General features: G+C 41.5%; 1 protein-coding gene across 15 annotated transcripts in view; it reads left to right on the top strand.

Annotated features, from left to right (window-relative positions):
- The window catches only part of PTPRD (protein tyrosine phosphatase receptor type D), a 481,306-nt gene that overhangs the window by 320,769 nt on the left and 136,381 nt on the right, over positions 1-24,156 (top strand). For 8 of the 15 annotated variants that reach the window (XM_058424005.1, XM_058424010.1, XM_058424007.1 and 5 more), the window contains 2 exons: positions 20,934-21,122; positions 23,214-23,231. In XM_058424005.1, the coding sequence (XP_058279988.1) occupies positions 20,934-21,122; positions 23,214-23,231 (207 nt within the window). The remainder of the gene's footprint in view (positions 1-20,933; positions 21,123-23,213; positions 23,232-24,156) is intronic. The other 7 variants (XM_058424015.1, XM_058424012.1, XM_058424009.1 and 4 more) reach the window with 1 other exon arrangement.

Genomic DNA, 24,156 nt, shown 5'->3' with positions numbered 1-24,156 from the left:
TTCTCAAAGTTCTTGCTGGTGGTCTTTGAAGTTGTTACTGGGTTTTTAAAGGACAGTAAGGTGTTGAAGTGGGGCTTTGGAGATAGAAGTGTATATGGACTTACACCTTATATACCTGCAATAGGTCATGAAGACTTAAATGTGTCATATTAAAGGTTAAAAATCAGAAAGGATGAACATTTGGATGCATCAAAAGAAATAGTTTAGACAAAATTTTTCCAGAAGCACAATATTTAAAGAAAGAGCACGCAAAAAAACTACCTATATATTAGCAGAATGTTTTCATAATTTTCCAAAGGAGCTGGAAGTTACAGAAGAGGGAAAAACAACTGACCCTTCTTTTTACAACCCCTCTTATATTTCATTTAATGTAACAGCTTGTATTGTATCACTTAAAGTGATGCATACTGAAATAATCAAAGTAGATTGCCATATTGAAATAAAAGCAGAAAGTTGTTTAGTATGCACAGATTGATTTTTAAGTCTTCTTCCGGTACAAAAAAAAATAATTGGAATACTGAAATACTTTTGTATTGTCTGAGATTTATTGCTATGTAGTCGTTTAGTGGTAGAAATTATTTTTCAATTACCTTAACATCTGACCTGTTCCCAGTTGCTTCTGAGGAGTACATATAAAAATCCTCATGCCTACAGGGAAAATGGTTCAATCTATTTTCTCTAAAAGAAATGAGTTTTGTATTGTTGTAAAATGGATGACAGATGTTACTACTAATAAATCCGAAGAGAAACAGTTCTATTATTAGAAGCACATATAACCCTGGCCCTCTCAGTCAATTGCTTACATTACTTCTGTAGTGTAGGGCCTTCCACTGAGTTTTAATTCGCCACTGGACACATTCACGTGTTCCGTAATCAAGCATTCTGTTTTCTTCATTTGTACCTTCTTCATGCTACTCAGCAGATGTTAAGTCTGTTGACAGAATTGGTGTGGAGGTTTATTGTGGTTACACTGGTTATGATGTACTTGACATATAGATTGTTATGCTAAGCTTACTTGGTCACACTGTCTGCTCAAAGGCAGGAACTGGCTCTCCACAGCTGTTAGACTTCATTAACTATTCTTCACAGAACAGTTTGTGATGAATTTACTAGCAACAGACATAACATGAAACTTTCTTCTGTTCTTTCTCTGTTTCTCTTCCCCTACCCACTCGCCTGACATGTTGACTCTCGGCCCTTCTGGCAATCATGCTGGTCTATTCAAACATTATCCCAGAATTCATTTAGGTCCATGACTTCCACCTATGCTGAACAGCTGTTTTTTATGTACAAGCTGGTGAAGTATTCCACTGGAACTGAAATATCACAGGTTAACTAATTATGATTTTCATTTGCAGAAATTTCTTCTACAAAAAATTAGAAAAAAAAACAAAGCAAAATCAACTAGAAACAACCAAGGCTCATAATTTTATAAGGTCAGGAATGATTGATGATCTTTGATTAGATGGATAGAAGTTGGTGAAGAAATTGCCAATAACTGTGAAAATAAAAAGCTTGCCTATACTATACCTAAAATCAGTTTAGTATTTACTATGCGAATGTTTAAAAATATTATGGACCACGTTTTATTTGTAACTTAAATATATTCACTCAGACTCTAGAGTAACAGATTTCAATTACATTGCCCATTTTGGATTTTGATTCCATTACCTTTTTTAGATGTAGCACTGAATTTCCTAATTATTTAAAACAGTGAAAAAGTAGTTAAAATAATTATCCTGTGCTTAGATGTGTGAGCTTTGATCTCAGTATATAAAAGAGTTTTTTAAAAAAACCAGTTTTTAACATCCTAAGTTCCTGTGCCCAGCCAGGATCCTTTTTCAAGCTGCTGACAATATAAACTGCAGTTACTTGAATTAGTCAAGTTGCAGCAAGAGTTACAGCAAAGCTGAGTAAAAAGCTGGGTATAGTTCTATGTCCAACATCTTATGAATGAATTCCCACGTCACTCCTCATTTACAGGTCCGTGAGAAATATTAGCTGTTGTTGGTAGACAAATGTGAAAGTGGCACGTTTAAAGTAATCTCTCTCTTTCCGTCTTCTGGAGTGCCTGTTTGGGTATACTGCATTCAGGTCACAGTGATTCACAATACCTCTTTCAAGGCCATGTGAATATTATTGTGAAAAATGTGTTGGAGGAGCATAGGACGGGAGCAAGCTCCCAGCAGATGAGAGCGAGCACTGCTTTACATCACCTCTGTGCAAGCTCAAGGCAGGGCCTCTGCCATGCTTCAGAGCATGCTGGGGGTGTTGAGCATTTTCTTCCACACAAAAACTCAGAGTACAGACATTATCTATCATTTCTAATAGTAGCACTTGATATTATATCGTGAAGCATGTTCAATCACAGACTATTCCCACTTACTTCATCTTAGGGCAGCAGCAAAATATTTCAGGTAGAACTGAAAGTTGCAGGCCACGGTTCTAAAGACTGGGTTTGGGTGACAAAATGAAACTTTGATGTCATGGATCTTCAAGTCTTTATGAGATGGAAACCTTGAAATGTTGACTACCTTAGCCATGTGTATACTATAAAGTGTTAATGTGACGTTCTGTGTGACTCCATGCTTATTCGAGGGGTTTGGGGTTTTTTTATCAGCAGTGGTTATTCAGCTTGCCAGAGGACTGTGAAAAGCTGGATTTTAAGCAATGAGTTGATCTGCTTGGGAGGAAGGCCTTCTTTATCCTTGTAGACCATAAGTCAACGGTGTTTTCCCCTTGTAGCATCTCTGTCTGGATAAAGAACCTATTTTATGTGGTGAAACACGACCCCAGCAAAAAAGTAATTCCTATCTACTCCCTTTTCTTCTTTTTCCTACAGCTGTTCTCTGCTAACAGATCCCTGTTAGAAGATAGGCATCTTCTCAGTATCTGTGAAAGAGAAGGTTGCCAAAAGTAGTGACACACACAAGTAGTGAGAGGGATTCCTCTCTCATATTCAAGCATATGAAGGCCGAAGTCTAGGGCACACCCACTGTGCACTCCCTGCATAGCCAAGCAGTCAGAGAACATCATCATCTACTCATAAAAGAGCTACTTTCTTTCTTCTGTTAAAGGTTCATACATTTTCAGAGATGCCACGTGTTTTAACTTCTGCCAGTACATTGGATTGATTCTTTCGTTTATATATATATTAGGAGTACATGATACAAGGCATTGTTTTATGTCTTACATCTTACAGTGTTTTCTTAACTGATAGACATATGTTCATAGTGGTGGTAAGACTAAATAAAGCAAGCAAAGAAAACATAAAAATGGGGAGCTACTGTGTCTATTGCTTTTTTACAGTCACCTATCTGTAATCATGTAAGCATTATGAATGTTGTAAGCATGCTCTTCAGACCAATGAAGATGAGTGCTGCATTGGATGTAGGAAAAAAGGTTCAAATTTTGTATAAGTAACACTAGTACAAAACTGAATAGTACTGAATTTCAAGGGAAATCTTCTTCAACTGCATTTTTCCAATTTATTTTCTGTTTTGGCAACATATCTCTTTTTTTCTCTGTCACTTCAGCTATAATAGGACTTCATACTTATATTTGCTGTTTATTGAAATGATGCAGTAACATTCAAATTGTTATGTCTGTACAGGTGCATTTTTGTGCTGGGCACCAGAAAAGCAGTTGAAATGCATCGACACTGTTTAATTCACTGCACCAGAAGTACTTTTAACATTCTGAATGAAATATATTTTGTTAAAACTCAAGGGATACAATTTCATAACCCTTATTCCTCATTTCTTTCTTTTAGGGACTTAAAAAGTAGGTCATTTGGGGCATCTTTCTAACCACCGACTAAAGTGAAAATATCCCCTTTCTCTTTCTAAACTGTACGAGTTTGATGCCAAGCTAGAAACGCAGAAAATAGTGTAGTTCTCCTTTAAAAACATTACTTTATGAAGTTAGTGGTTTTGACAAATTCCTTTGTCAGGTTCTTGAATTCTGCAGCTGTGACATTAATGCAGTTAGTATAGTTTATAGTTGACCATTTGGACTACAGAGTTTGTAGGCTGCATTAAAAAACATTAAGGAAGATTACGGCATTGAGGGAACAATTCCTTGAAAGCAGTGTAACATCAGTAACCGAAATGGCCATGATGAGGAAGAAGGGGGAGGCAGACTGTGTGGTTTGAGAACTCATTTGACAGGCTTCTCTCTCTTGCTCTTTTGAATGCAAGAAAACAAGATGCTTCTACCCCATTCTCAAACTGAGATGTTGTAACTTGATTGCCATGATATATTGCTTTGTACTCAAGAATGAGTACAAGGTAACTACTTATAGAAAGTGTCTATAAACACAGAGTACTAATGAGTAGAAAAGATAAAAAGAAAAGGAAAAGAATGGGTTTATATGTTCTGGACCAGTCAGTATATTCAAGCTACTAACAAGTGCCCTGGTGTACGTATGAACCTGCTGCTCATCTCATTATTTACCTCACCGTAAAGCTGTATGTGATGTGAAAAAGAAAACTTGAAGAAAAGACTGCCTGCATTGCACTTCCTTCCCCTTTATTTTTTTTTTTTAAAAAAGTAAGGAGGATGTAAAAGCACAAATATTTGTATGTTAAAAATATTGACCTGATAGAGCAAGCATGGTTTTTTGTTTTCCTAATCTTGATTCTTGGCAAGCCCCAATTTAACCCCGATTTAGTGTAATCTAAATCCTAACCCTGTCTGGAAACTAAGCCTTAAATCAGAAACAGTAATCCGGGAAATTCATATTGCTGCCCTTTGCAGTCCCTTTGTCTTTTATTCACCAGTATAAAAAATAGAGTATTTTCCTTGTGAATATTTGCATGTGGAAATATGTAGGATGCTGTATTCTCTTTGCTTCAGAAGTTTAGCATTACTTTTCCTAAATATATGATATTCTGCTCTTAAAGCACTACATTCTCTGCCTTTGTTTCGTTAGCTCAGACTCTGAATCCTCGCATTGGAGATAAGGGATGTCTGGTAGGGATGCTTGGATTCCCTACCTTCTTTCCTTCTTTCCTTCTTTCCTTCTTTCCTTCTTTCCTTCTTTCCTTCTTTCCTTCTTTCCTTCTTTCCTTCTTTCCTTCTTTCCTTCTTTCCTTCTTTCCTTCTTTCCTTCTTTCCTTCTTTCCTTCTTTCCTTCTTTCCTTCTTTCCTTCTTTCCTTCTTTCCTTCTTTCCTTCTTTCCTTCTTTCCTTCTTTCCCTCTTTCCCTCTTTCCCTCTTTACTTCTTTTTCCTTCTTTTTCCTTCTTTCCTTCTTTCCTTCTTTCCTTCTTTCCTTCTTTCCTTCTTTCCTTCTTTCCTTCTTTCCTTCTTTCCTTCTTTCCTTCTTTCCTTCTTTCCTTCTTTCTTTCTTTTTTCCTTATTTTTTTCCTTATTTTTTTTCTTTTTCTTTTTGTTTTCTTTTTTTTCTGAGACACAGCTTTTTCTATTTCCTGTTACATTCCAAATGAACAGAACAGACATCCAAAAGTTCAATCATAACCAAATTTGGGCACACTGATGTTCAGATGATATGCTGTGCTCTAAACTATGGCACGCCTGTGTACAAATTTGAGATTAAACCCTTACTTTGAGGCTTGTGTTTTTATGAGTCATGACTCTAGAAATGTTAATTCTTGTTGTTCAGAATGTCATCGTTAAAGCAGAGTGAGAGGTATTCCATTGTTCATGTGAGTGAGACAGGTCACTTTGGGAAAAGCTTGCTATATGCAGTCTAATTTTGCAGATTTTAAGAACTGCTGAAAGGTACAAATTCATTTTTCCATTTTTATGTCCTTATGAAGATATCTAATTTCAAAGGCTCAGTGCGCTCATTTGTTAAAACAGAGAACTTATTTAAAGCTAAATGCTAATAACAATGAATGTTAACTGACTTAATGCAATGTGAAATTGCTGCTTCAACATTCATACAAATTATAATTCAGTCTAAGTGGCTCTATGTTCTGTTATATAGACATTACTTTGCAATTTGCAGGGTAATTGCATACAGAGCTACTAAACAAATTTATTTTCTTTTGTATCAAAATGTGCTTTGCACATCTCTTCAGTATACAAAGATACTTTGAAATGCATTGGTTTTGATGGGATGGTATGGACAGCTGTTCTTATGTAGAAGTTTTACTGATCATCTTATCAATGCCTAATTCACTTTCCTTGTCTGCTAAAATTGTGTGAAATTAAGGAGAACTCCCAACTGATACCAAGATCTATTTTTCTAGTGTAGCCATTACCCTGCTTTACTGATGTACAGCACCACTAAGAAAAAATAGCCATCTGTATATAGCAACTTTGAACAAAGAATCCCACAAAATAATTTATTATGTGTTCGTAATTACTTTTATTTGCCAAAATGTGCCTTGTAAAGTGTTTCAGTATGAATAATGTTTATTTGCCACTTCTCTGATGCTTTATATCTTTGAAATCCAATTTAATTTTTATGTATAATTAGAATTGGCTCTGGTTTTATTTTTCAATTCCTTTATATGCATGGTTCTTCACTAATAGTACAGAATACCAGCTTCACTGCAAAATGGTGATTTTAGTTCCTCCCCTAGTCTCTTTGATTTTGCTGTTCTCAATCCTGCATTCAGTTCAGTAGGAAGAAGAATGATTTTGAATAATACGGTCATGATGTCAAAACAGTGCAAATTATATGCTACTGCCATCTGGAATAGTGAAAATAAAAGCTTTATTTACACTGTTCTTTGAAATAATAAACTTTATTGTGGCAGTTTATCTTCAGTATCTATAATGTATTCTGAGAGTATTCCATGTGTGCCTTTTTATTCCGTGAGCCTACAGAATAACTAAAATTTGCCTGTGGCAAACCCATCAGTGAATCTTGAAATAGATTCAGTTCCTTTTCTTCCTGAATAGAGAACTGCTTCCATTTGCACTATAAGAATAATTGGTTTACATAAGCAAAATTTTCAAGAGGCACAGTCAAACACTATGAGTATGTATTTTAGTTAGGCTGATTTAACTACAGGTTTACATGACAGAATACTTTGTTCTGCATATGAATGTGAATTCCAGATTAATATTCTAGAACATGGATGTTTCAATGGTGAAAACAGTTAATATAAAATTAAATAACAAACATATTAACTAGTTTTTTTGGCAGCTGTCTGGCCTTGAGTCCTGGTGGTATTACCTTGCCTTTATAGTCTGTAATCCAAAACCAAAGTCATAACAATTTGCTTTGGATAGTTCACAGTTGTACTTAATATCTATTTCATAGTAATATTGTATTATACTGTAACTCAGAAGACTATTCACACTATTCAGTCTTTCTTGTTAAAACATGATGGTAATTTCCAGAGTGATCCATTAAGGTAGCTATGCAAAATTTAAGACTTCAAGACTCAATCTGTTTCTAAGCTTCTTGCTGCCAGCAGGGCCTACGCATGATCTGAAAGTAACGTTTTACAGAAAAATAAGTCAAAATGTTAAGAAGCTGGGGCACAAATCCTAGTTGAATATGACTTCTTCCTCTTTCTTTAGCTGTGTTGTATATTAGACGTGCAGGTTTACCACAAAGGATCAAAGCCATTGTACTGAAATCCTCTTATTTCTTTGGATCCAGCTTTTGTATATATGTAGTCTTGACAGTACGCCTTCATAGCTTGGGAAGTTTCTGAAATTTTATTAAATAATTATATCAATAAAAAACATTTTTAAATATTGCAACAGCACATTTTTTCTTTAAGATGAGAGGAAATAGAGTTAAGTGATGAGCAGAACAGAGTTTATAATATGTAGTTGTAGCACAGCTATGCTTTTTTCTACCAATACCACTAAAAGTATGTATTCTTTCTTTGGTAGAGAATGATTTTAATTTGTGGCTATTTTCAAGATTCTGCTCCAGCAAAATTACTGTTCACATAAAAACACTGAGTTTGAGTCTCTACCCTAAATGTTGTTGCTTTTATGAAGGCAAGGTCACCTCTATGACGAGTGCAGCAACATGTAAAATTACGTATTTTACATTTGTTTTAGGTATACTTATATTGAAATACAAATTTAAAGGCTAAAGCTAAAGTGCTTTTTCTGATCAAGTTTCTAGGAAACTGGCAGCAGGGACATTGTTTACAGAAGACAAAATCATAGAATCATAAAATGGCCTGTGTTGGAAGGTATCTTAAAGATCATCTGTTTCCAAACCCTCTAGAGTGCACAGGGATATCTTCCACTAGACCAGGTTGCTCAGAGCCCTATTCAACCTGACCTTGAACAATTCCTTGACAAGTTCAATTCCAGGTCACCTAGGTCTTTCCTGACCTCATCCTTACATAACCATACTTAATTTCTCTACTCTTCTTTGGTTGCCACCCATCCTAGCTTCAGCTGCCTGTCCATTTGCTTCTTTCCCTTCAGTCTGACCAACAGTTTCCTACTCAGTCCTGTTGTTCCCTTGCCTTCCTTGCCCAATTTCTTGTTCCTGGAGATTGCCAGCTCTTGCACTCTGAGGAGGACTTCCTTAAAGATCTGCTATCTCTGTTCTACTCCCTTGTCCCTGAGGGAAGTGTCCCAGTGGATCTTACTGGCTATCTCCTTGAAGAGCTGGAAGTCTGCTTTCCTAAAGTTCAGGGGCATAACTTAGTTCCTAGCCTATTCCTCAGGACTGCAAACTCCACCAATGTGTGATCACTGCAGCCCAGACTCCCTCCAATCTTGACATTCAAGATCAGCTCACTTATGCTGGTGCCCATCAGATCCAGGATTGTATCCCCTCTGAAGGTTTGCTGTCTGTTCCTTTGCTCCAGAAGGTATCCCTCATGCTTTCCAAGAGTCTCCTGGCTTGTCTGCATCTTGCTATGCTGCTTTCCCAGAAGACCTTGGGATGGCTGAAGTGCCCCAGCAGGACAGGAGCCTGCAAACATGATGCTGCCTGTAGCTGGAGCAAGAAGGCTTCATCAATAGGGTCACTTTGATCATGGGTCTGTACTTAAAACCATCCACAAGGTTCCCTTTGTTGCCTCAGTCCCTGATTCTTACCCACAGGCTTTTGACTTGCTCATGGCTGTTTTTCAGAGGCAGCTCTTCACACTTAGTCTACCTCCTGATGTGGAGGGTGACCCCTCTGCCTCTCTCTTTCCTTACCTGTCTCTTCTGAAGAGCCTGTAGACATCAATAGTCAAATTCCAATCACATCCCACCAAGTATCAGATGTGCTAAAATCATAACTTTCTAGCAGCACAGTGGCTTCCAGCTTCTGTTTGTTATCTGTTCTGTGTGCACTGGGTGAATAGTGTCAAATGGATTGAATAAGCAGACTAGGAAATACTAGGAACCACAATACAAAGCAAGGCAAGGTAATTTTGTAACATTCTCGCCTAAGGGTTCATCTGGTAACCTCTCTTTGTAAATGTTTTCTACATTGTTCAGATCATACACTGAAAAATAACTTCTGTGGAGTTCATGCAGTGATTGGAAATTACACTCGTGCAGTACTAAATGTGTGCTTTTAATGTCAGTGATGAAATTCAGCACCTTTAAGACATAACATTCAAAGAATGTGGCCTGTTTCTAAATCAATTGTATCTGTCATCCTAAAAAAAATATGTATTATATTATAAGTCACTAAGCCACAAGGACAGAGAAATCTGACCTTTTGATGGCCTCTCAAAATGACAGTACCAAGTGGCTTTGAGAAAGTCAAGTCTAATTTAAATTGTTGATGAATTGGAAACTAATTGACTAGAACTGAATATTACTTTGGAAGACCAGTATATACTATAGTTTAGAGCCTAATGAACATATTAATGATTAATAAAAAGTATTTTCTGGCCACCTCACATAAAATTGTAGTGGTACCAATGAATAAAAATATTGTGATAGTTGCTTTTCTCTTACTGTGGCTGAGATGCAGTTGTTCAATGATTTGATGCTGATGCTCAGCTTTGTTTCATAGAGTGTTTGATGATCTGTCATACTTGGTATCACTAAAGTGTAAAGACAGTTGTGAAAATCATTAATAAACTTAGAGGAAAAATGGTAATCACATCTTAAAAACTAAATCCACTGTGATAAGTCCTCCAGTTAGAAATTCCATTATTTCCCTGGTCCATTGGATATTGAATATCTGGGTTTATTTCAGATACCTGAAAGCCAGGTTGGATACCAGCCACAGCTGTCAAAAATATAACACTTCTAAGTATTTGAATGTTACATTGTGATGTTTCTCATTAAAAATTCATGAAGAGCATTCATTCAAAGAGATTCTATGCGTAAGGCAGATATGTCGTGGTGTCCTGTGTGCGCCTGGAAGCACTGGCCCACAGGCTAGCTCAGTGTCCACACCACGGCTCACGCGCTCTGGGTCGGGGCAGCTAGTCTCACAAGCCACCTCCTCCCCATGGGTACTTGGTTCCCCACACCCAGCGTAGGACAAGCGGTTCTTGGCAGCCACGGCAACAGTAAGAAGGAGGACTCTCTGAGCAGGGTATAAAGCTTTTATTATATGGGAGACCTGACAGGAGCTCCGCACCTGATTGTTGCTGCTCCAGAGAGCCCCGAGCAAAGCTTGAACATGCGCTTATAAATGGGGGAGGACCAAGGGGTGGTAACAGGGCAACAACCGATCAGCATAACTTGGGGTGGAACTGGGGGTGTAACCATGGAACAGGGGAACCAGTCACAGATGAGGAGTAGGGGATTTCCCAGGCACCAGCCTATCACTTGACACGCTCCCTGGAGCTTTCCAGAATTCAGGGAAGGGCCCCGGGATGACAGACAGGGCGCCTGAGGGGAGAGAGAGAGGATTGACAGGAACAGGTGTAGGGTAGGGTGATTGAAAGATAACAGAATGGTTATATAACAGGCATAGGGGGAAAAACCATTGGGGAAAATGGGGTACACGGAGCGAACCATTACAAAGAACTTCTTCTAAAAATACAAAACTGCTTACATAAAATACTTAAGAACTTAGTAGAACAACTCTCACACCACCACATCTTCCCTTTTTCTGTTTTTTAAGAGGAGGAGAACCAGAACGGGGGAGAAAGATACTCGGAGTCTGGATACATTTCTGCGAACCATTGTTGCTGGGTGGCCCACTCTTCCTGATGTTCCTCCTCTTCCTCAGGGTCCCCATCTTCCTCCGAGTCTTCCTCCAGCTCCATGCTCTCCTCCATATCCAGTGCCGATGGTACTACAACTCGGTTGACAGTGGGGGAGTCAGTGGTGCTCGAGATTAACTTAAAAAGCATTATTTTAATAATACCAAAAGATACCAGGACTAACATAAGAATAAACAAAATCAACAGAACAGTTTTTAAAATCGATCCCACCCAGTCCGATATTCCCCAGTTGGAAAACAGCCCACCCAGCCAGTCATTTGTTTCTTTTTTGATGCTCCTGACCATATCTCTGATCTTCTGGATGATGTCATATATGTTCTTGGCCTTAGATGACAGATTGAAACAGCAGAGTCCCTCAAACTCCTCGCACCGATGTCCGTGGAGGAGTAGCAGATAATCGATGGCTGCATGATTCTGCAGCGTGGCCCGCCTTGTTATTTCCTTGTGTGTTAAGAGGTTGGCCAAGGAGTTGGAGGTCAAATTTGCCTGCTTTGCCACCCAGCACTCTAGGTGTGCCCATTCAATTAGAGCCTTAGTGATTGATACCCGTGGAAGAAAGACTGTGATTGCTACTGCTTTTGATTTAGGCCAATGAATAATTTCGGAATCACAGTCGGCATCAAGCGCTGTTAAGTCTCTCTTCTTAACTGCCATTTGTGTTGAATTTTTCCTCTGCCAATCCATGAGGGTAATTTTGTTGGGTGAGAAGAAGCCCAACCGGCCGAAAGTGCAAGGGCCTCCTGTAAGACGAGGGGGGATGCCTGCCCATGCCCTGTCCCCGCAAATTAAAAACACACCCTTAGGAAGGGCCAGGGGGTCTGCATCATGGATGGTTGCCATCTTCACACGGGCAATTCGATCGCATCATGTTCCGGCAGTGTAAGCACCCTTAGTTCGATATACAAACTGAAAGAACCTCTCCTGGCCTTTAGTGGGGGGTAAACATAAACTGCGCACAAAAAGATGCATTTGAAGAACCCAAAAGCTCAAGCTCGGTGGGGGGTGAACTTAAAGGGGAAAGGGTTTTCTCCATAAAATAAATGGCTTTTTAACAGGGGGGTTGACCTTCAACAAAAGATTCAGGTGGGGACTGCCAGGACACGGACTGACCCTTGGAGGCACCTTCTTGATTGACTTGCTCGGTGGTCTCCAGGAGCTTTGATGGGACCTCCTTGGGTCTGAAAGGGATCCCCACAAGGCAGGTCGTGAGAGGGTTGTCTGCTGACGTGGCTGAGAGACATATATGATGTTGTCCCCTGGCTCTCGCGAGGGTTGCCCATGTGTTCGCCTTGGGCTGTGGGACAAGACATCAGCTGCTTGGGAAGCACAGGCTGATCAGCAGGCAGGCTCCGAGGAGAAGGTGGTGGTTCCCCGGAGATGGGGTTCGGACTCAGACGGGTTCCATGGAGAACTGAAACAGACTAAAAATAAATATATTAAAACGGGCTCAGGGGGTCAAGGAAAAAGGGAGCTCTTCCCACATGATGTCCTCCTTCCACTTCCGCCTCCATGCTGCCTGCATGACCTGGGGTGTTTTCTTATTTTGAGACCCTGAGACTTTCAGGATGTAGGGCCTCACCCATTTCGATGGTAACCACTTTGGTCCAGTGGGGGTGGACACGCAAGCATATCCACGACCCTACGTGACCAGTTCGTGAGGCCCTTACGCCTTTCCAGTCTCGGGGTTTCTGGCCATGGCCGGAGGCTTCTCCTTAACTGTGGAACTGATGACTTGCGCCGAAGTGATGCACGACTGGGGGGTTGAAACCCTCAAAGGAGCAGTTTAAAAAATTGATTGTGAACAAGGCTCTGGCCAGCTGGATTGAAGGTGGTTCTGTCTTTAATACTCTTTGCTTTTGATGGAGGACCCTTTTGATGTCTCAGTGGGTCCTCTCCACCACGGCTTGACCTGTGGGGGAGTGGGGGATGCCAGTCTTGTGTTCCACTCCCCATTGCTGCAGGAAGCTGCAGAATTGAATTCTTGGAGCTATACGCTGGGCCCTTGTCAGTTTTGAGTTCCCTCGGGATCCCCATGAAGGAGAAGGCCTGGACAAGGTGTTTAATTGCGTCCATGGACTTCTCCCCTTTGTGGGCGGAGGCAAAGACTGCTCCAGAGAAGGTGTCTACTGATGCATGGATATATTTTGCACGGCAAAATTCTGGGAAGTGAGTTACATCCGTCTGCCACACCTCACAGCTCTTAAGTCCTCAGGGCTTGACTCCAGCACTTAAGGTTGTTAGTGTGTGCTGGGTGCAGGATGGACATGCAGCCACGATCACCTTGGCCTGTTCCTGGGTGAGGTGGAACTGGCGAACAAGGCCAGGTGCATTTTGATGGAAAAGTTGGTGGCTGAGCTTCGCCTGTTCAAAGATGTTGGGCAATGGGGCCATTGCAGCAGGGGCAGTGAGAGCATCAGCCCTCCTGTTACCCTCCACAATGAACCCTGGCAAATCGTTGTGCCATCTTGTATGCATCACATAAAATGGTTGCTCGCAGTGAGAGACGAGCTTCATTAGCTTCGAGAGCAAATTGAAAAGTGCAATGTTGGACACTTCCTGCAATATAGCTTGTTCCGCCCTGAATACCACCCCCGCTCCATAAACGGAGTCAGTCACCAAATTGAATGGTTCAGAGAACCTCTCTAATGCCCGGACGACTGCGGCCAACTCAGCAACCTGAGGTGATCCTTCCACCTTGGCAACATCTGCCTTCCACTGCAGAGTCTGAGTGTCCTTCCAAGTCAGGACTGACTTGTGGGACCTTCCGGACACGTCAGTAAAGACTGTCAGGGCTTCAAGAAGCTTCCTGCTCTGAACACTTTTCAAAGACAACACAAATTTAGCATCCTGACTGAAAATTTTGTGGGCAGGCCGATGAATGGAAATTTGCCCTGTAAAGGAATCCAAGGCGAACTGCAGTGCTTTGTTCTCCTGAAGCAGGTGTTCCAGCTTGGTAATTTGGTAATTTGGCCCAATCTTAAACCAGCTGGAATGTGAATGCATGCAAAATCGCATCCGGCCAGCTCTCTGATCTGGGACCTTGCTTTCTGGATCAGCTCAGTGACCAACTCTTGTGGCCAGGTCATCCTCTTGGACCTTTGATGGCTAAGGAAGACCCACTCTATGATTAAAAGTGGATCCTCCCTGCCTTGGTCCTTCTTGGCGATGTCTTTACATTGAAAAATCACCCCATGGAGGTATGGCAATCTTCACATAATTATGAATTTGAAAGGCAGGCTCGGGTTACACCGATGAGCCTGCCTGGTGGACATGAGGTCCTGAACCTTTTCTAAGGGTTTCTTCGTCTCCTGGGTGAGGGCCCTAGGAGAACTTAGCTCCTCACCCCCTTTCAATAAATCAAAAAGGGGGCCAGGTCTTCGGTGGCAAGACCCAGCCAGGGCCTCACCCAGTTCAAAGCCCCACACAGCTGGTGGACATCAGCGAGGGTGCTAACCTTTACCTTGATTTCCAATTTTTGCGGAACAATGGTCCTCTTGCCGATTTCCAGCCCAAGGTATCTCCAAAGTGGCATCCGTTGAACTTTGTACTCTTACAGCTCGAACCCTGCAACAATCAATGCATCGATTGTGAGGTCAATATCCTCTATTATTGTTAATTTGGCGGAGGTCTTGAAGGAGCCACCACTTGTCCTTCCCCGGCTTTTGGATGACAAAAACTGGGAGAATTCCAAGGGCTGTTGGTCTCTATGATATGGCCCTTGGGCGATTGCTCCTCCACGAGCTCCTCAAGCGCCTTTAATTTTTGCTTTGAAAGCAGCCACTGCTCTATCCAAACTGGGGAATCCGTTAGCCAATTCAGTTTCTGGGTAGGGCACTTCTCAGCAACCCCTGCTCAAAAATCCTGTGAGGGGTTGGGTATGTCAATCTTGACCCCCCACTGAGCCATGAGGTCTCTTCCAAGCAAAGATTCCTTGTAGTTCTGAACGAAAGGGTGGATATTAGCCAATTGTCCTCTCGGCCCCTTAATTTGGACCACGCTTTTTTATTGCTTTGCCAATTGTATGCCCCCTACACCTTGAACGTGTCCTGCCATGTCCTGCAATGCCCAGTGTGACGGCCAGTACTTAGCAGGCACGATCGTCACATCCACCCCTGTGTCTAAAAGGCCCGTGATTTGGACGGCCTCCCCACCCACACTAAACTCACAGGCCACCTGGGGCCTTTCCTCAGTGATGGCCTGCACTGGGCAGACCACCGAAACTTTCTGGTTGTTGTTCGGTCCCCAGGTGGGTATCATTTGGGCGATGATCTGTCCCTTAGGTATATATGTTGGTGGGTGGGTGCAGCGCAGCCAGAGAACGAGGCTCCCAGGGTTGTTGACCAGCGTGGCTGGGAGTATCTCTATCTCCTGTGGGGTGTGTTTGCAGTCCCTAATAACTATGAACTCACCTTCGACTGCAAGCCAGGCACCCTGCTCCTCAGTGTTTACTGAAATGAAAGTCCAGTCGGTGTCCCTTAGGTGCAAGCCCTCAGAGAGCCGCAACCTGTAAGGTTTATAGATGGAATTGATTGTTAAAATAGGTAAAGAAAGGTCATGATTAGAAATAAATGTCACGTCCGGTAGTTTGTCTCCATTACTTTCTCTTCTGGAAGGAGGCAGCATATCATTGACGCTCTTGCCCCCTTTTTCTCCCCCCTTTGCCCAGTCCACCCTATTTATCTCATCATGCCAGGTGGACCTGCTCTCCCCCTTTAGTTTTTTGTGTTGGATCTCAGCCCCAGGGACCCATCTCCCCCACCTCCCCCTTTTTTGTTTTTAAAGCGTCGAGTTCCTGTCTCAGATGTCATTGGGAAGCCCAATGCCCTAAATCCTCTCATAAGTAGCAACGCTGCCTATTGGCAATGTAGGGTTATCTGCCAGCTGTTGGTGTCCAAGATTGTTGGTTGTTGTCGATGGCCGCAACCTTTGGAACTTTAGAGCGTTGATCAATGTTGCCTGCTTGCATAAATGGGACATTTATCTTGCACACCCGTAGCATTTCTGGAATGGTCGGAGGAGGATCTAAGGGGAGACTCTAGATCATATTCCAACAAATAACATTTGAATTGGCAAACACAATTTCCCGCAAGATCCCCTCCCTCACTGACTCATTCTGGACTTGGCCTTCAATGGCTCAGGTGAGCCGCTCTACAAAGTCCGTAAATGATTCATTAGGTCCTTATATAATCTTAGAGTAGAGCATAATTGGGCCATCAGGAACCATTCCAAAAAAGGCAGTCAGCGCACTGTCCCGTGTTGTCTGGAGTGCCTTAGGTGGAATTTCTGTGACTTGGTCTACCAGAGATCCCCATTGTCCCTCACCCACAAGATGTTCTAGGGTGAGGGCATTCCCGTTCTCATCAACTGCGGTTTCCGGGTCGACAAGGAGACCTGGCAGGGCGTCCCTCAGCAGCTCCTTCCATGCCACCTCCCAGAGGTTGAACTCCATGGAGTTCATGAGGCATGAAAACAGCTGCTTAAGATCTGCAGGGATGACCGCGGCACCACCAAGATTGGTGAGGAGAAGGCCTCTGAAATAGGGACTTTCCTGCCCTTAATCTCTGTGGGCCTTGCACAGGTCTCGGATGGTGGATTGCAGGAAGGGGTGGTAGACCGCACGCACATTGTGCCCTCCACGGGAGTTCTTATATACCACCGGGGCAAGGGACAGGACAGGGGAGGGTTGAAGCTGCTCCATGGGTTCAGGCCCCAGCTCCACATCTTCTGGATTTCCACCGTGGGAACCGGAAGAGGGGGTGTGGGAACCGGAAGCCCAAGAGGCACGCCTTCCGAGAGGGGGGGTGGTCTGTGCTGAAGATGATATCATGGGGTCGTTTACATGGGCAGGGTAGTAGAGAGGAGTTTTGGGAGGAGCCTTTGGAGAAGGCAGAGAGAAGGGAGGTACATTGTAGGGAAGGGGAGAAGCTCTGGGCTGGAAAGGGTTGGGTGATGGGTTGGCAGGAAGAAAGGGATTAAAGGAAGGAGAAGGGATGGGGGATGGTGATGACCCCGCCATGCGGTCGCCGCCATCTTGTGGTAAAGGGAGAGGGAAGCCATCTTGTGACTGGATCTCCCCTTCTCTATTAAACCTAACTTCGGGGTTGCGAACTGGGGAAGGTGAGGGTGGAAAGAACTCTCGAACCACCTGGCCAGGGCTGCCTGACAGATCCTGAGCAGTCCGGCCAGGACTACCCAGGTGGGGGAATCTGGGCATTTTGGGGGAGCCTGAGCCGGCAGGTAGAGTCCCTGCCACTCCCTTCAAAACGCCCTTCTGGGGTTGAGGGGTTTTGGGAGAGGGTATAGGAGAACCGGGTTATGGTTGTCCGCAACCAGGCCCTTTCTGCATTCCTTTTAAAGATTTGATTGCAGAACTAAGCTGTGCGACCAGATTAAAAAATTTTGCGGCATTTTTGTCTCCCGACCCTGCCAGTTGGACCATTTTCTTTTCTACAGAGCTCCAAAATTTTACACTGTAGATTTGGTCAGGGGACACTTGCAGGAAATGCAGGAAGAGCCAGTGGACAAACCACTTTAACTCGCCCTTTGAGATTTTCAATTGGGCATTTTGAACAATAGAAACAAAACTATAATACAGCCCCTTCTGGGCAGCGGAGAGTTTTGCACTCATCTCTCTTAAAAGATCTTACGGCCACCCTCACTCAGCTGATGCTCAGGCAAAATAAGACTAAAACTGAAAATCAAAACCACTGATGCTCTCTAAAACCGAGTGGGGGACCCCTCCCTCACACCTGGGGAGCTGCAAAAAATAAAACGGGTGAGCAGCAAATGCCCAAGGAGGGGCTGCCACCGTGCAAGCTAATCTTGCCCCAAACTAAAAGGGTAAAAAATGAAAGGAAACTGAAAATAGTCTCCAGAAGGGTCCCGAAACAGAGGAGAGAGGCTAACCCCTGATCCCCTGGGCTGCGCAGCCAGGATCCTCTATTTCGAGCATCCCGTCCCCAACTGGGTCTTTCCCTCCCGTGGAAAACCCTTCAAAAGTAAGTACCTCCCCCACAGGTGATACTTACCCCCTCCTGGAGCCAAGGAAACCTGGGGTCGCCAATCCCGTTGCCCGAAGAGGACTCCTGGGGTGGTGAGGAGCTGTCCTCTTCTCCCCGGAAATGCTCTCCGCAATGGAGCTGCTTCGACCAGGGGTAGCATGGCGTCCAAGGACTTTCTTCGGGCTTCTTCTTTGCCCCAGTCCGTGCCATGGAGTTCTCCTCGTGCTGGGGGGTGCCCCACATTGGGCACCACACGTGCTGTCGCAGTGTCCTGTGTGCACCTGGAAGCACTAGCTCAGTGTCCACACCGCGGCTCATGCTCTCTGGGTCGGGGCAGCTAGTCTCACAAGCCACCTCCTCCCCATGGGTACTTGGTTCCCCACACCCAGCATAGGACAAGATGTTATTGGCGACCATGGTGACAGTAAGAAGGAGGACACTCTGAGCAGGGTATAAAGCTTTTATTATATGGGAGACCTGACAGGAGCTCCGCACCTGATTGTTGCTGCTCCAGAGAGCCCCGAGCAAAGCTTGAACATGCGCTTATAAATGGGGTGGTAACAGGGCAACAACCGATCAGCATAACTTGGGGTGGAACTGGGGGTGGAACAGGGGAACCAGTCACAGGTGAGGAGTAGGGGATTGGCTGTATGATGGCACTCCTAGAGTTGCAGTCAACAGCTCAATGTCTAGGTAGAAATTAGTAACAGCTGGGGATCCTCAGGGATTTGTACTGGGACCAGTGCTACTTGGTACCTTTGTCAGCAACATGGGCAGTGGGATTAAGTGCTCCCTTAGCAAGTTTGCCAGTGACACCAAGCTATTTGGTACAGTGAAGGATGTGGATCAACCTTAACAGGCTTGTGAGGTGGAACCTGAGGAAGTGCGACAAGGCTGAGTAAAAGGTTCTGTACCTGTGTTGGGGTCATCATAAGCAACAATATAGACTTAGTGGAAAATGGATCAATACTTACTCTTGGGAGAAAGACAGTGTTGTTTGTGAATGAGAAGTTTGATATGACCCTGCAACACAGGGTCACAGCTCACAGCTAAGAAAGCCAACCGCATCCTGGGCTGCATCAAAAGAGGCATGTCCAGAAGGTCAAGGGATGTGCTTATATCCCTGTATTCTTGTTTTGTGAGACTCTCACCTGGAGTACTGCATCCGGGTCTGGGGCCTCCAACACAAGAAAGATTCTGATTAGTTAGAATGAGTCCAGTAGAGAAACACAAGTTGATGAGAGGTCTGGAATACCTCTTCTGTGAAGGAAAACTGAGAGCTGGGTCTGTTCAACCTAGAAAGGAAAAAGCTCTGGAGACCTTGTTAATTTTTGAGTACCTAAAGGGGGCTACAAGAAGGCTGGGGAGGGGCTTTTCAATAGGGAATGGGAGATTTACCCCGAGCTGAAGGAAGGTAGGTTCTGATTAGATCTTAGGAAGAAAAGCTTTACTCTGAAGGTGCTGAAGCACTGGAATAGGTTGTTCAGAGAAGCTGTGGAACACCCATTCCTTCAGGTGTACAAGATCAGGTTGGATGTATCTCTGAGTAACTTGGTCGAGCAGAAAAGGTTCCTCTCCATGGCAGAGGATGTAGATGACCTTTAAGGTCCTAAATGATTTTGTAATTCTGTGGTTATCTATGTGCACTTGCATTGCAGGCAATTAAGCAGCTCATGAGCAACATCACACCCCAGGGACTACAAAGATCTGTAGGCTGTACTTGTTTGCTATACATTTTTTCAGAAAAGTCTGAAGACTTACCTGACCTCTTTGAAAATGTGACACTTTTTAACTAAAGAGAGCTAATGTTGAACAATTTCTCCTGTTAGATTTATCCCCTAATTAATGGCCTGTCAGTAAAGACTAGTCAAGACATTTAATAATATGTGGCTTATAATAGTGTTGATTTTCTTTCTTTTGTTATTTTTGATTTTCATTTTTGAATGAATGTAATATTATTTTGCAATAAAAATATTTTTCCCATTACAGTAGAATTGAGGAGCAAGACTGTATATTTCAAACAGGTTATTTTTGCTACAAAAACATAATTTCTGAGAAATTTCCTGATCCTACTTTGCTTCCAGTATTACTTGCTAACACTGTGTCACATTATGAAGGCTCTTGTACAATATTTTTTAGTATTTCAGTATAAACCACACTAGCATGAGGATTTGGGGCTGTATCTGAGTATTTCAAAAGACACTGTTGTATCATTATATTCAATATGATTGTGACTATCGTGCCAGTTTAACTTCACTATCCACACAGCTCTAATGTTTAGAATTTCTCAGTGGTTTGCAGTCATATAATGCAGTCATCTTCCCAGCACTTCCCTGTAGCAGTAAAGCACTATCATATCCATCTGTAAGATGGACAATCAAAGCACAGGGGTAATAGATGTTAAGAGCAACAGCAGGTAAGTAATAATGATAGAAGCAAGAAACATAACTTGGGTCTTCTGAGTCAGTGGCCGGATCTTATACTGCATGATCATCCTTCCTTATGTACCTCTCTGGTATAAAGAGAAGGGGTTTTCCCTATTGTTGGTGGACATGGTAATTTGGTATTTCACATAAAATAGTAAGGACGCTTGCAAGCAGAGAAACGTGTATGGTACTATAGTATGAATGCAATGATTGCATACTAGGTAATGTCTCTCATCTGATTTTATAATTACAAAGTTTGTATTCATTTTTAATGAACTTTTTCTTTTGTATCAGCATTTTGATCAATTGTTTGTTGTCTGCACACAATTAGGTGATCACTGAATATTAAGCAGGATGATGATTTGGGCTTTCATGTGGTACTGCACAACTAACATGGAATCCCTTGATCTGTACATTTCTTTTTCAGAGGACCAAATTCCTCGAGGTTTTCCAACGATTGATATGGGCCCACAGCTGAAGGTGGTTGAACGAACTCGTACAGCTACCATGTTGTGTGCAGCCAGTGGTAATCCTGATCCTGAAATAACTTGGTTCAAAGATTTCTTACCTGTTGACACAAGCAACAACAATGGCCGCATCAAGCAGCTACGCTCAGGTAGGGTCTTGTTACTGTTTCTACCAACACCCAGAGTTGTTCTCTCTCACTTTTTCTTTCTTTTCTTTCTCTTCCTTTTTAAAAAAATTTTATTTATAGGTAATAATTTCTCTTTCCCCTCTCCTTTTCTGTGTTACTGAGTGTGTTGTCCATGTCTGTGATATTGTCATAGCTTTCTATAGAGTCTGTTTCTGTGTTTTGCAGCTTCTGTTTACTCCACATTGCTCACTGCTGTGACTGTATTTTTTGATAATTTTTTTCTTTACTGCTTTTTGCAGTACTTGATGGATCCATTTTCTCCTCTTTCTTTCTTCTTTCCTTTTAATTTTTTTTTAACAAATTTATTTCAACATTGGACTTCATTCAGAAATTGCAAGGAGTACCAATGGTTATATTCATCAAAACCAAAACCTGCATTAGACACTTCAGCTAAAATCTAAAATGTGTTTATTGCTGTCTTTTCCACATTTGACTTCACCAAAGATTAGCCAGTTTGGACACATCTTCTTTCCTCTCACAAATACATAAAACACAGAACTTCTTCCCATGCAGATTTATACCTGGAGGGAAAAAAAAGAAAAAAAGAAAAAAAGAAAAAAAAGAAAAAAAAGAAAAAAAAAAAAAAAAAAAAAAAAAAAAAAAAAAAAAAAAAGAGGCAATGAAATCTTTGGGTAATCTATAGAACAAAGTTGGGTTTTTTTGCTGGCTGAGCATTTTTCCAACACATTTAGCCACAGTAGTGTGCGTCCACACTAAAGCTTTATGAATCCTATATTTTCTGGATCTACAGAAGTCTGCTTTTGGTGTAGATTCCAGCTTTTGCTGCTGTCTCTCTCTCTCTTTGCCCCTTGCACCTCCCTAGCGATTCTCTCACTCTCCTCCTGCCCTAGTTTATTCTTCTGCTCTCTTCAGATTAAAAACAAGCCAAAAAAAATTTAAAAAAAAAAAACAAAAACCAAAACAACAACAAAAAAAAACCACCACCAAAACCATCTCTAAATTTATCAGGTTTAAAGCTTATCCCAAAATAAGATCATTGATCATTGGGATATATTGAGCTTTTCCTTTGACAATTGTAGTAGATATCGTTGTAGAATCGAAGTTGTTTAATCACGTGTCTTCCCAGAATTCTCAGCTTTTGACCTGTCCTGTGATGTTAAATCGTCTTGTTAACCTACTTTTTGCTTGTTGTCAGCAGAACTGTGTAAATTAACCTTCTGTTAATGTAAATTAAGATTTTTTCACATGTGACATAGATGATTTAGTATATAAAGCTTTAACTGAAAACTTTGTACCAAATTATAAGGAATATAATAATATTTTTATGCTGTCTTTCTTCTCTCCGTATTTAAATCTCCAGAATCTATTGGTAAGTGCTTAGTTCTGAAGCGCACTTCACCCCCACTAATTTCCATATTCAGAATATTATGATTATGAGTATGATAATTATTATATGATTAGTATTATTATTCTTAAAATGCATGGCATGCATTTTACTAACAGTCAGTGTAGTCACCAGATCCCCTATAGTGGCGCACACGCACACCTCCACAGAAATGTTGTCTTATCAGTCATAGCAACACCTAAAAAACAGTACACATGTATCACATGGATCTAGAACAGTTAATGTCATAATCCAGCCTAAACTACAGTGTTTGTTTTGAGATAGATTTCAGTGTATCCTCTTTATATATATATCTATATATATATATTTAAATAGCATTTCCAATATTTTCCTAAATATGTCAAAAGTACAGTTTTGTAAAGTTTCCTTTAAGTATTTGAGGCATATTTGATACATATCTAACCCTATATAACCAAACGTCTAAGAACTCAGATGCTACTCTGAGAATGGCAGTGTAGTCAATTATAGCCTTTTTGCCCTTTGTGGTACAATGCTACTTGCTCTTATAACTTGATAATAGTATCTAATATATTCCTGTTTTAACAGTATAGTAATTCAAGTTTCTCTTAAGACCTTATTTAATTCTGTAAATCTAATTTGATTCTTCTTCCAAAGCCCTAGCCTCCTTCTTCTCGTACTAATGCTTCTTCTTTCTAATCTTATTTGCATTCATATTATCCACCCAGGTGGTACACCAATAAGAGGTAAGAGTGCTGAACTAACGTTCACAGAATGATCTTACTCATTCTTTCTGTCTTTTCATCCCTCTCATCTTTGTCCTGGTTATGGTTTTGTTTTGTTTTGTTTTCCTTAAGGAAAAAACAAAACAAAGCAAAAAACCATGGAAATGTCCATCATCTGATTTTCTTTTTCTTTGTCCTGTTTGGTTATGATCAGTGACTCTCATATTGTGACTTTTCTTTCTTCATATTGCCTTTTCCTTTCCCCTTTTGATTTGTTCATTAAAAAAAAAAAAAAAAAAAAAAAAAAAAAAAAAAAAAAAAAAAAGTGATATGCTTCAAAGAAAGCATATCCAGGTCTACTGGCCATAGCCCAGTCACAGCGTACCATTTGTCCCTCTTTTTTCTTTTTCTTCTTCTTCTTCTCCTTTTTCTTCTTCTTTTTCTTCTTTTTTCTTTTTCTTCTTTTTTTTTTTTTTTTTCTTCTTTTGTCCCTTCCTCTTTTTTTTATTTTTGTCCAAGTGGAGCAAAAAAGATCATTTTTTTTCTTCCTTAGCTGTTCTTGTCCTGGACCAAACCCAAGGTGGTCTGGAGAACAGTAGCAGACATGCAGAAGACAACATGGACTATCTTCTTTTTGTCTTGTCTTTCAGAAAAGGTTTTTGGTTTTGTTCTTCTTCAATCCTTTTTTTCCTTTAACTTAATAAAATTGAAAATGATGTATCCACCCCTAAAAGAATTACAGAAATTGTGGGTTTTTTTCTCTTTATTGTGGTTTTGCCTCTCTCTCTTTTTTTTTTTTTTTCTTTTTTTTTTTTTCTTTTTTTTTTTTCTTTTTTTCTTTTTTTGGTTGGTTGGTTGGTTGGTTGGTTGGTTGTTGTAGTTTTCTTTTTTTCTGGAAGTCCCTCACCTCTGGATTTTTGGATCTTCTAATCTACAGGCTTTGGAA

Source organism: Hirundo rustica, chromosome Z (genome assembly GCF_015227805.2).
Source record: "Hirundo rustica isolate bHirRus1 chromosome Z, bHirRus1.pri.v3, whole genome shotgun sequence".
NCBI classification, from domain to species: Eukaryota; Metazoa; Chordata; class Aves; order Passeriformes; family Hirundinidae; genus Hirundo; species Hirundo rustica.
The sequence above is the reverse complement of the archived record's forward strand: the minus strand, read 5'-3'. Positions and strand labels throughout refer to the sequence as shown.